Below are 13,017 nucleotides of genomic sequence, written 5' to 3'. Positions count from 1 at the left end.
AAACAGGGTGGCCGCTGGACAGGGTAACCGGGAATTTTACGAATTTTCAGAAGAAAAATCTGCCCAAGTTCGGTTTTAACAATTTTTGAAATGATTAAAGTGCAGTTTTGAAGATTTAAACCATTAAAAATTAAAAGCTTTTGAAGTCGAAAATTTTTGATAAAAACAGTTTAATTTTATTAAATGTATGTAGAAATAAATAAATTATTTTTAAAATGGATCTGTACTCTAAGTATAGAAATCTGAACAATAATATTGATTTGACCAAACAATTCTAGATCCATTCAAAATTTGAGAATTTCCAGATTGTAACTGTTTCAATCCGAAAGTCTTGATGAGAATTGAAATTAATATTTAATTTATTCCGATAATTTTATTTTAAAATAAAATTTTTCATGATTTATCAATAATATATTGTTAATTCAAAGTTTCAGGTCTTCCTTTATTTTATTTTTTATATTAAATTAAGAAAAATGTTTTAATGTGTTATTTCTATTCATTTTTTTGCTATTAAAAAATGTAAACGTTGTTTTTACTATTGTCAACTTAAAAATAAATCCTTAATAATAGAGTCATAATTGAAGGTTTTTATTAAATTAAAAATATTGGGAGATATTTAGAAGTTTTGAAAAAATTCAAAATTAATTAAAAACTTGAAATTATTTCAAGTAATTTAAACGAATTGTGTTAACATTTTTTTCGGAACTTCTAAATATATTTTTAAATTAATCAAAATTTTCCTACAATTTCTGAAATTCCTGCAAATTTTTTAATCTCTTAAAAACTTCTTATACTTTCTGTTACAATAATTTTTCAAAGCGAAAAATCATTTTTAATTTTCCTAAGAATCTTAAGAAAATTTTTTATTCTTTTGAAGTCTTGCACAATTATAAAAAAAAAGTCTAAATTTTTTCTTTGAAATCTGCAAAAATCTACATTTTATTTTAAATTCGGTTGTAAGTATTTCAAATCATTTCGATCTAAATTTAATTCGAATCTTTGTTTAAATTTCTAAATATATCTTAAAATTACTCTATTATTTAAAAAAATAAAAAGTGTTCTGTTATTATTTGTAAATTCAAATTCAATTTTTTTAAATTTGCAGGATTTTCTAAAAGTTATAGAAAAAATGTAATTCATTTTGAAATATATTTAAAAGTTCCGAAAAAAAAATTCAAAAATTATTTTGAATTTGGAAAAAAATAAAACCACTTCTAGATTTCTCAAGATTTTGAAATAAAATTTTAAAGGTTTTAAAGGATGCCTAAAATATTTGAAATAAAAATAATTTAACTTCTAATTTAAAAACTGTTAATTTAAAAAAATTATTTTTCAATTTTCAATATGAGTAGCTTAAAATTAATCAAAATAATATAATTTTGAACATTTATAAAGTTTATTGCTTGATTTTTTAATTTAGAATATTGCAAATGTTAACGTGGATTTATATTTCTGGAACTTAATCTGAATCTTTGAACTCTATAACTTATAACAATTGTGAAATTTGCAGTTTACTTGCATTTTATTTAACATTGTTCATTTGAAAAGTTTCAGTACCTTTCATTTGGTATGTGCAAATTTTTGAGCATTTGAATACACAATTTTTTGATTGAAAAACTTTTAAACTTCAATTTTAAAAGTTTGGAATTCAAGTGTTCCACTTTGAATGCTTTAATTTGTTGTTTATTGTTTATTACTTTATATGGAAAAATGTTTAGAATATAGTTTGATTTTTTAAATTTCATTGGCCGTGAAAAATGTTTGCAAACCGGGAAAAACTGGGAAATGACCGGAAATTTTTTTCTTCGATTAAAACGGCCACCCTGCAGAAAGTTTTCCTGGTTCAAGTTTACAGAAAACGAAACAGTTGCATTTTTAAAAAGAAATTAAATTCAAAGCGAGAGCAATAAGTTTTCAAAGGAAAAAGACGAATTTTCATTGAAACAGTTGACTTTAAACCACAAAAGATTAATCAGTACAAAATAGCCGATTCGTATCTAAAATTCATTTACTCATTGATATTGGAAAAAAATTTAACTGATTCAAACGTAGAGAGAACCAAACATGCAGTTGCAGTTTTAACAAAAAATAATAATTTCTACCAAAAGAGATGAATTTTGAAGCCAAAAAGACTAATTTTATACAAACTAGTCGAATTTTTAACCCGAAAATATACATTTTTAAGAATAATTTTTATTTTCAACCAAATAGCGGCATTTTTTTTACTAAAGAATCATTTTTCATCAAGAAGATTAATTTTCTACAAAAAAATAAGTTTTTGGTTAAAAATTCAACTACTTGGTTGAAATTTGAAATACTTAGTTAAAAATTTATTTTATTGGTTGAAGAAACCTTGGTTGAAAATTCAATCCTTTGTTCAACATTTTTTTTTGTTGAAAATAATTGTATTTTTATTTTTCAAATCAAGTATTTAAGGTAATTGCATTTTTTGGGTGTACTTCAGTTCCAAAGATGATGAAGTAGGATTCTAGAGAATTACTTATTATACATAATATACAATATTTACAATATTTAATGTAATCACATCTTTTTGGTATATTTCAATTCAGAAGATGATAAAGTAGGATTAAATCCTATTTTACTATACAATTTTTATAGAATTTTATCGTTTTTTAAATTATAAGTTTCATGATAAGTATACAGTGAAATCTCGTGGAAAATTCTCAAAGGCCCGTATTATACAATTTAAAAAAATTCTTGAACCAAAAGAACTGTTTTCTTGAATTACATCAAAATTTGGTTAAATTAAATAAACTTATATTGATTAAAATTTTTTTTTATTTATCTATCCATGGGGTTAATTACTCCTGCAATCTGTTGTACACTTCCTCTGCATTATTATGCAATCTCATGCAGTATATAAATTAAGAATTTTAAAATATTAAAAGAGTTGATGCAGACTTTTGATATATTTCAAAGATATGAGGAGATTTTAAGGGATTCCAAAGGTATTCAACCTAGAGATTTCCACTGATTTTACGACTTTCCAAAGGATTTTAAGTGTTCTCAAAATATTTTAATTAAATTAAAAATATTAGATTGGTTTTCAAGAGATTTAAAAATAATTCCGTCGATTTTAAATAATTTCGAAACATTTCGAGGTAGTTTATAGGATTTAAAAAATTTCCAAATATTTCCAGGGATTTTATGGGATTCCAAGAATTTCAAGGGGCTTACAAAGTCTTAAGGAATTTCAAAGAATTTTATAAGATCCCCATTGATTTCAGGATATTTATATTTAAATTTAGAAATTAAATTTAATTAATTAAGTTTAATTTCGTTTGAATTCCCAAGAATTTCCATGTATTTTAAGCCATTTCGCCCGATTTCATAAAAATTTCAGGAGATTTTAAAGATTTCCAAACATATTACGATGTTTTGGGGGTTCTAAAATATTTCAACAGATTACGAGAGACTTCGGCTAAAAGATTTTATTACTTTTGAAGATATTTAAAATATTTCCAAGGATTTCAGGAAATTTCGAAACATTCCAAAGGATTTTTAATTTTTTCAAAGATGTCAGAGATGTCAAGGGATTTTAAAGAATTTGGTAGAATTTCTAAATATTTCAAGATTATTCTAAAAAAATGGAAAAATAAATAAAATGTCAAGGGATTTTTAGCGATCCCAAAGATTTTAAGTTATTTTAAGATATTTCAAGGAATTTCAAAATATTTAAAGATTTAATGAAGTAATATTTAATTTAATATCATTTTTCAAGATTAAATGTTTATTCAAAAAGGGAAGCATTCATTTTTCAGTCAAAATAATTAATTTTTCACCGAGAAAAGGGGAGTTTTCAACAAAATAGTTAAATTTTTAATCAAAGCGATTAATCTTCGATTAATAAAATAATTCTCAGCAAAAAGTGTAATAGTGGATATTTCCAACAAAAATATTTAAATTTTCAATCAAAAACAATCGAATTAAACTATAAAATAAAATTTTTTAACGAAGGAGTTGAATTTTCAGCAAAAAAAATTAAACAGAAAAAAATAGCTGATTAATAGCTAGAATTCATTGGCTAATTGATAATAGTAAAAGATTTAACTGATTTAAATTTCTTTTGATTTCATAACAATTTCAGGGGATTTTAAATATTGCTAAGCATATTACGAGATTTTAGGGGTTCCTAAAAATCTTAACAGATTACGAGAGTTTTCGGCGAAAAATTGTCGTTGCTTTCAAAGATATTTAAAATATTTCCACGGATTTCAGGGAATTTCGAAACATTTCAAAGGATTTTTACTTTTTTTAAAGATGTCAAGGGAGTTTAAAGAATTTTGTAAAATTTTTCATGATATTTCTAGTGAACCTTTGGAACATTCCAAAGATTTCAAGGTATTTTAAGGTATTTCAAGGAATTTCACAAGATTAAAAAAAATCTCATACAAAATAAATTTTAAAAAAATCATTTTCTACAAGAATAATTGAATTTACAATATAAAAAATACAATTTTTAACTAAAAAAGAGCGAACCTCTCGCACGAATATAATTGCTACATTTGCAGTGAAAAAATTATTATTCAAAAACAAAAAAAGGATTTTTGACAAAATAGTTACATTTTTAACCGAAGAAATGAATTTTTCACTAAAATGATTAATCATCAACCAAATCAACTAATTTTTTCACCGTATTTAAATTTTCAGTTAAAAAAATATTCATTTTCAATAAAATAATAATTTTCAACCAAAAAAAGATTAATTTTCAACATTTTTAATTTTCAACCTAATAATTAAATTTTCAACCAAGGAAATAAATTTCCGATTAAAAAGGTGAATTCGTCACGAAGAAGATTAATACTTTACTACAAAAGACAAATTTTCAATAAAATAAAGAAATGTTTAACAAAACAATTGAATTTTCAACTAAAAAAGATACATGTTCAACAATAAATGGAGTAGTTAAATTTTTCTTTAAAAAACTTAATTTACAACCAAAAATTTCAACAAAATAGTTCAATTTTGATCAAAAAAAGTTTTTTTTTAAACTGAAATAATGAAGTATCAACCAAAAAAACGAATTCTTAACAAAATAGTTCTAGTTATACAATTAAGAGGGCTGTATACATGGGCTTTTGGAAGGATGTATAGGCGGGTATTTTCTTTGGAATTATTGTAAAAAATATGGCTTACGAAGTATGCCATGATTAATAAAAAATAAGCTAGTCTTCTTTTCAATAAAATTGGAAAAAAATATTTATTATAATTAAAATATTTTTTGAATAATTAAACGTGTATAATCGCATTAACTGTCAGGGTCATTAGAAGTGACGCTTTCTGAAAACATAAGCTACCCTCGATTCCTGCTTTGGGTATCGAACCCGCGCCGCGATGACTCGCTTATAGTAAAAATATTATTGGTCAAAGTTACCTTACTTTTGAAGGCTTATTCTCGGTTTATCATTAATATTTCAAAATATTAACAGCTGATAAGTGTAGATAATTTCGTTATGAAAAAAACCTATATAAAAAAAATATGACTTTTAAATAAATGTTAAAAAAAAACACGCAAGAACCAAAAGTCTGCACGCGATAAATTTAAAGCAAGAAACTTCAACCCCGGCGGAAAAATAGTTAAGCAGAACCATTGGCATCCCAGCAAACATGGTTACAGAACAGATCTGTAACTGTTCTAGAACACAAAAGAACATGTTCTAGAACAGGTTAGTAACAGGTTACGAACATGCGAGTAACTATGTCATCCCCAAAACGCTAGAACAATTCTGTAACAGTTCTAGAACGCTGTGACAGTCGATCTGTTCAATTTCTAGAACAATTCTAGAACTCAAGTACAAATGTTGTATAACAAATCTCTAACAGATTTAGAAGGCTGTGACAACCGATCTGTAACAATTCTAGAAATTTGGTACGCTGCATTGTAAACAAACTAGGACAATTCTATAACAGTTCAAAACAATTCTAGAACAGTTCTAGAACTGTTATTTATCAAATATAAAACAGTGCTATGTACCCCTCACAGCAATAGGATATCACGGGATATTGGATTTGACCCCATTTATATCCCGAATTATTTCAGGGATAACCCGTCTGAATATCCTGCGAGGCGGAAATTTTGATATCCCCATGGTTATATTTTGATCCGGGATAGCGCGTAAGCAGTCCCGACTAACAAAAATTATACGTCCGAGATATCCACATTAGGGATATTTACAAGGGTTAACTCGACCATAGTGTTAGCGAACTAATCTTTGTTCCTGATTGGTTCTAGAACACACTTCTAACAGGGTCCTAGAACTTCGATATAACACTGTTAGGGCACAGTTCTAAAATAAACTTGAAACAAATATTATAGAGCGTCTCTGATCAGTTTGTTCTAGAACAATTCCATGTTTGGTTCAGTGAAACTACTTTGAAATTTCGATTTATATTTTATGACTTTCTATTTTTGTCACTATGCCTCTTCGGCATCGATGCAAAGTGGATCATAATTAAAAATTCCTTGACAAAATCCCCAAAAATCGAAGGTTATCATGAGAAGTAAAGTACTACGAAATTTCGTCTAGATGGTGTTACTGTACTCAAATTGAAACACGCGGAGCCGAACTTGGCGCGGAATTATCCCGAATTTAAAAGTTCAAAAATTTTAACGTTGATTTATTAAAATAGATCCTGTTCGTCTCCGTTGGCTCGTTACCGCAATTAAGGGTTTAGAAACCCAAACCCTTCGATGAAACTCTTCTCTTCTTTCTGAAAACGGATAATTAGGCAACAAAATGAACTGACAACTATAGATTTTGTGATATTAGATTAACAAAATGAATTTATTCAGAATGCGAATTGTACAAATTTGCCAGAGAACCGGACGCGTCCGAGGGCAAGATTGCTTCTGGTCTCTGACTTCTTGCGATGGGAGTTTCGGTACCGTCGTAGCGGTCCTTAGCTCCCCTCTTTCGTGCTTTCTCTCTCTTCTAAATTACATTTTCTCTCTATCCCACTCTACATGTCCCTACTCTTATTATGACTAATAATTGGTCGCCGATTTCGATACGCCTTCTCATGTGAAGAACGCACGTGCCCTAACACTTCGCCGACTACGATAAAGCCAAGTCCGCTCATAATGTTTACATTATAGTTCGGAGAACCGACTGCCCGGAGGTCTAATCATTTCAACGAAAACCAAAATGATTCTTCCCTCGGTTCAGTGTAACGATTTTCTGTCGCCAATTTGATAATAAATATAAGAATTGTATATTCTGCTGTCAAGTCTGCTATCTTAAATCTAAACATTATATAAAATTTCCTCTGCCCAAAAATTCTCGACAAATCTAACATATACATTTATTCGCTTACAGGAATGATTATCACTTAAACCAGATTCATGCCGCTTTGCCCTGAAATGTTGCTTGCCAATCTTTTTACTTTTCGCTCGCCAATCTTTTTACTTTTCGCACGAAAATTTTATAATTTCGAATCGAAACCGCGCATTCTATGGAAGCGACGGTGCTGTTCCTAGCGGATGGAATGCAAATTTATGCGATCGTTACAAAATCAGGTTCACCTGGTCGAGGAACGCGCACGACTCGAACTTATATCAACTTTCGTGCGCCTGAAATGAATACGAATATATGAGTTAATAAGTGCTGGGAAATAAATCTGCGAAATGGAGGTTGATCCTGAAGGTATGTACACTTTTTACTTACGCTTATAAGTAACTATTGTGATGTTTTATGTTAATATGAATGGTCCCTGAGCGTGATTGCATCAAATTCTTGTTTTTACATATTCATAAAAACATTGAAGGATTTAGTTGTGATCCGATGAGATCTGAGGCAGCCTTCAATTGTTTTATGTTTGAAAAAGTGTAAGGAATCAAATCGTGTGATCCGAGCTTCCACTTCTTTCCCCATTTTTTTGCAAGAAGACCTCATGTGAAGTCGCTAGCGCACTGATTAGCCTATAGAAACTTGTTCTTTTGTCCACTTTTTTTAGCATCTATAGGGTGTCCGCTAAAACATCTATAGCTTCATTGTATGAAGTGACGATTTATTTGATTCACGTAACGCTTTAAATTACACTACGATAAATTTTGACTTTCTGTAACATCTAAAATATTATCAACAATAGCCAACGCAATTTCGATAAATTTTTTCATCATTATTTTTTTTTTAATTTCAATACAAAAATGGAATCTTCAAATTTGAAAACCCTTTATAACACCCTTATATCACGAAACGATCCGGGAACATTCCAGGAACGTCCTTAGCGTGTAAAATGTCTGCCGCTTGGAAACGTTCTACTGGGGCCTAAGGGAAACCTTCCATTATTATTATTTTTAACAGTAATCAACTCGTAAACCGTAAAAGAAATGGGTAGAAATAGACGACATTTTTGAGTTTTGAGTACCGCATATTCTACATTGTAATATGATGTCCATATCATAAACTGACATGAATTTTGACCTATCACTTACGGTTTATCGGATATTCATTGATAATAATAAAAATAAAGATAATTTATTCCTTGAACGTTCCACTGGAACGTTTGCAAGTGGCGGACAGTTTAAACTCTGTGGGAACGTTCCGTGCTATTAGGGCAGTGTTTGATTTGATAATAAGGTTGATTCAAAATGGCTATCTCATTTCGGAAAACAACTTATCATTTTGGCTGAAAAATACAATTTTAGGCAAATATAATTTAATATGGAGAAAATATGATCATTTAAACCTCTTAATGAAATCCTGCGTCGTTTAGGATGTCAAAATAACAGGCTTTGATTTAAAACCGACGGATCATATAACCACATCATATATTTTTTTGGTGCTCACTTAAACTTCTATTTCGTTAAATAAAGAGACGACCGAGACAGTGGCGTGGACTCGACTAACAATTTTTGGGCACCTCAAGAAAGATCTGAATACCAATTTAGATAACCAAATCGATATTTTGGGACGAAGTTTGAATAGAGAAGCGGATTCCTTCACCATTCCATTAGCTTCGCGACTGGCGCTAAAGAAGATTTTGTGCACACTAAAATTAAAATTGAAAGAAGCTCACTATATGAAAGAAAGATTTTTGCACAAAAATCAGAGCTGGCTGGAAACTTTCACAGTCATACAGGTAAAATTTTAAAGAAATCCGAACGAAAAACTGATATCAAGTATATTTTTTATAATTTGCTAGACATCGCCAATTTTTTCAACTGTTTTTAATTTAAAAAGTGATCGATTTTTTCACTTGTGTGATAAGAACATTCTTATTCAGTCGTGGAAAAAATTGTTATATCACTCACCAATAAATAAGTCAATTACATAATTCATTTTTGAATTTTGAATCACTTTTTCAACTCATAGCATTGAATACTATATTATTTAATTGAATAAGTGCAAGGCTATTTTCGTTGCAGATTTTGTTAAAGAAAAATGTTCAACCTCCCACAGACAAAGGCAAGAGAAGCGGGCGAGGAATACGTGGAAATAAGACGCCTTTGGGTTTATCTCAACCTCGTCGAAAGAGGAAAGGAAAAAATAATAACATTGCAATTTGGAACGCAAAACGACGGTAAGTTGTAATACGTTACATTGGAATCAATTTCATTTTACTTTTCATCAGTGATTACCCAGATAGCATCCAAAATTCGGTGAAGCTTTTCCGAAACTGGTGATGCAAAGTTGGGAATATTCAATTGGAAGGTTTCTTTTTTTCTCCGCTAGAAATTGCTAAAAATGCTCCAAAAATAATGAGAGGTTACGTGTGTGCAGATAATTATTTGTTGATTTGTAACAAATGTGCAAATGTTATTGTTTGTTTTAATTTCTTAGAATGTTTATAAGGTTTAGTCCAAAATTGGTATCCGTGCTCAACATACGCGAATCGAAAAATCTGCAATGCATTAAATCAAACATTACCTCCAAAGTGCTACAACTTGAGTGGTAATATCCTATTTTATGAAATTATAAACATATTGATGTATACAAACGTTCTTTAGTGCTTTTTATTTAATCTATTAAATTCTTAACACGATATCTCAATCCGCATGAATGCAGTGAGCACCAAAATAATGAAAATAATTTTACACATTTATTTATTACGCGGATAATTTTTTTCAAAATTATTACTCAAAGTAAATATACAAAGGCCATTTATTGTCTTAATTCCTATATTCCAAACGTTGAGAACGATATATCATTACCTTTGGACATGGTGAACACCAAAATAAAAATTCATAAACGAAGACTACTTTGGCCACGTGGTCACCATAGAATATGCCCTTAATTCGATGCGCAGTATTATTCTATGGCATCAGGCACCCACACCTGCGCATTAGTTTTTTTTTTTTGGTCACCTGGAAGAAATCGAGACATGCGCACGATAATTATTTTCCACATTTACGAAAAAATTAAAGTTTTAAAAAATCAAAGTTTTTGGCTTAAATTGTTTTTTATATGAGAAATAATGATTTTACATAATATGCATTTCGCGATATGTCAAAAGGGCGAAAAAACAACTGCGCAGCCGTAGATGCCATTTAACAGTACTGCGCATCGAATAAAGTTTAATGCATCTTTAAAAATGTCCTCCGCATTACCGCACAAGTTTCCCTGACAAGAGTACATGTTCTTGGATGAGCGAACCTTACCTTAACTTTTCAATGCAATATTCCGACACTGGCCAGAGGTGGGTACTGGGTAGTAACTTGTTACAAGTAACTAAGTTCCTGAAAAGTTACGTGATTTGTAAAGTTTAGGGTAACTTAGTTACTATTTTAAAAAGTACCTTGTAACGTAATTTAGTTACGATTTTTTTCTGGAACTTTTGGAACTTTAATTTTCGTCCCTTTCAAGTTACTTTAAAAATTTTTATCTCCTCTATTAAGAGAGGCTTAGGTTTTAATCATTAGAGGTAGAAAATTAATCTCTTTTTGTGGAGAAGCCATCTATTTCGAATGAAAATTTAACTACTTGGTTGCATATTCATGTATTTCGTTAAAATTTTAATCATTTTCTTAGAAAATTCCATTATTTGGTTGGAAAGTAACTTCTTTGTTGAAAATTGATATTTTTGGTTTAAAAATTCAACTGTTTTGTTGAAAAAGTGTTCTTTTGAGTTTTAAAATTAATGTCTTCCAGTAAAAAATTGGATCTTTTTTTATTAAAAATACAACTGTTTGGTTGAAAAACGTGCCTGGAAAATCTTTCTTGGTTGGAATTTAAACTCTCCTATTGAAAACTGATATACGTAGATTTTGTTTCAATCGTAAAACATAAGATTAAAAATAAATTCATATAATTTGTTGAAAAAACGACACAGAAAACAAAATAAATTAAAAGACGCAAGTTTCTTAACCAAAAAATATCTTTAAATTGGTTATAAATAAACTCTCGCTATAAAAATATATTAAAAATAAAAAAGTTAACTTTTTGGAAAAAGGACACAAGCTACAATAACATTTTACATGACAACATTTTTCGCCTAAATAATATCTACTTTATTCAAAACCACCTTACGCTAGGAAACGTACTTTCAATTTAAATCGTAAAAAATAACATTAGAAATAAACAAATTAAATTAATAGAAAAACGACACAAGTTACAATAAAATTTAATGGAAAATAAGAAACAAATATTAAAAAATAATGATTAAAAATAAAATGTGTATTTTATTTTGCAATAACTGAATAAACAGCTCCAGGCACGTGATAAGAAAATGTTCGTTAAATCCGAAGGAACTTTAACAAAAGAGAATTATTTTTATTTCCTCTGAAAAAAAAATTTTTATTCGTAAATGAATATGTGTCTTCAGCATACAGTGTTTTCTCCATTTATAGCGAATTCGGTTTCTTTAGCTGATACAGTAAAATTTCGAATGATATATGTCATTGAATAAAGTTTATTTTCATTTAAAATCTAAACCTAAATCAGAAAATTTACAATAATTATTACTAGGGAAATGCTACAAAATCGATAAGATAGAAGTGATCCACTCAAGATTTATATAGAAAATGACAAAAACTATTGATGGAAATATTCACTAATTAAAATATTGAAAAATTATTATGGCTTAGTGAAAATATAATAATTTATTTTGGGCTGTATATATGAATTAGTAGATCTTTTCAAAAGTGGGAAATATGATGATTTTTGGTGAAAATCACAAATTTTGTTGCAATGGCTGCCATTTTCTCAAAAATGATTATTTTTAAACTTTTTTGGTTTACAAAGGAACTATGAATATAAAATTCAAGAAACTTTTTTTGTTTTTTGTGTCAGATGAATTTGTGAGAAACTAGAGTGACGGCAATTTCGCATATCCTGACCGAACATGTTAGATATCCGCCCTTAAAATAAAAAAAATTTATGAATAGATATTTATGGCTGAAAAAAATTTATTTTTTAGTTCAAAAGTGCCTTAATAAACCACAAAAATTTGAGAAAAATTCGTTATATTCTATATCCCCCAAAAAATACCAAAATATGCCCTTATTTTAGAGTGTTACATGGGTCACCCACCGTTAAAAAAATTGCATAAGATTCCATTCGTCTTATAGAACAGATTCTCATTAAAATACTCGCGCTTCCCCCTAGATTTTTCATATGTGTTTATATAATTCTCTTATAATTAAAATATGTATTGTATATGTATATGTGCATTTTAACGGAAGTACCATTTTCTAAAAAAAAAAAAACCAAACAAATCTTAAAGAACACATTTCAAATTTTTTCCCTACGTTCGAAATACATATAGAAACTCATTTTTAAACTTGCTCAATTTGTTTGAGAATGCCTGTAGTTTGCATAAAATATTAAAATTAGTTTGTTCCTAAGCATAATTGAATGAATAATATTTTATACATAGAAGATCAAGGAGGGTTGTTTCTTCTTTTTAAATTCTTAGGATACTTAGCAGTATTGTGTGAATAACTACATTCTTTATTAAAAACATATACCAAGTGTCTGCAAAGAAATGATGCGGACTATGTATGAAAAATTCGAAACATTATTACGACGATCCGACAGTTCACTCGGACTGGGGGGG

At 28.7% G+C, this 13,017-nt stretch overlaps 1 protein-coding gene across 1 annotated transcript in view; it reads left to right on the top strand.

The window, feature by feature from the left end:
- The first annotated feature begins 7,564 nt into the window (after positions 1 to 7,564).
- Positions 7,565 to 13,017, top strand: part of LOC117181350 — a 79,679-nt gene continuing 74,226 nt past the window's right edge. Inside the window, exons 1-3 of the mRNA XM_033373920.1 lie at positions 7,565 to 7,664; positions 8,837 to 9,102; positions 9,389 to 9,543. Coding sequence (XP_033229811.1) covers positions 7,646 to 7,664; positions 8,837 to 9,102; positions 9,389 to 9,543 — 440 coding nt within the window. The 5' untranslated portion in view covers positions 7,565 to 7,645. The remainder of the gene's footprint in view (positions 7,665 to 8,836; positions 9,103 to 9,388; positions 9,544 to 13,017) is intronic.

Source organism: Belonocnema kinseyi, chromosome 10 (assembly GCF_010883055.1).
Source record: "Belonocnema kinseyi isolate 2016_QV_RU_SX_M_011 chromosome 10, B_treatae_v1, whole genome shotgun sequence".
NCBI classification, from domain to species: Eukaryota; Metazoa; Arthropoda; class Insecta; order Hymenoptera; family Cynipidae; genus Belonocnema; species Belonocnema kinseyi.
Note: the sequence above shows the minus strand (reverse complement) of the source record. Positions and strands in the feature narration are given on the sequence as shown.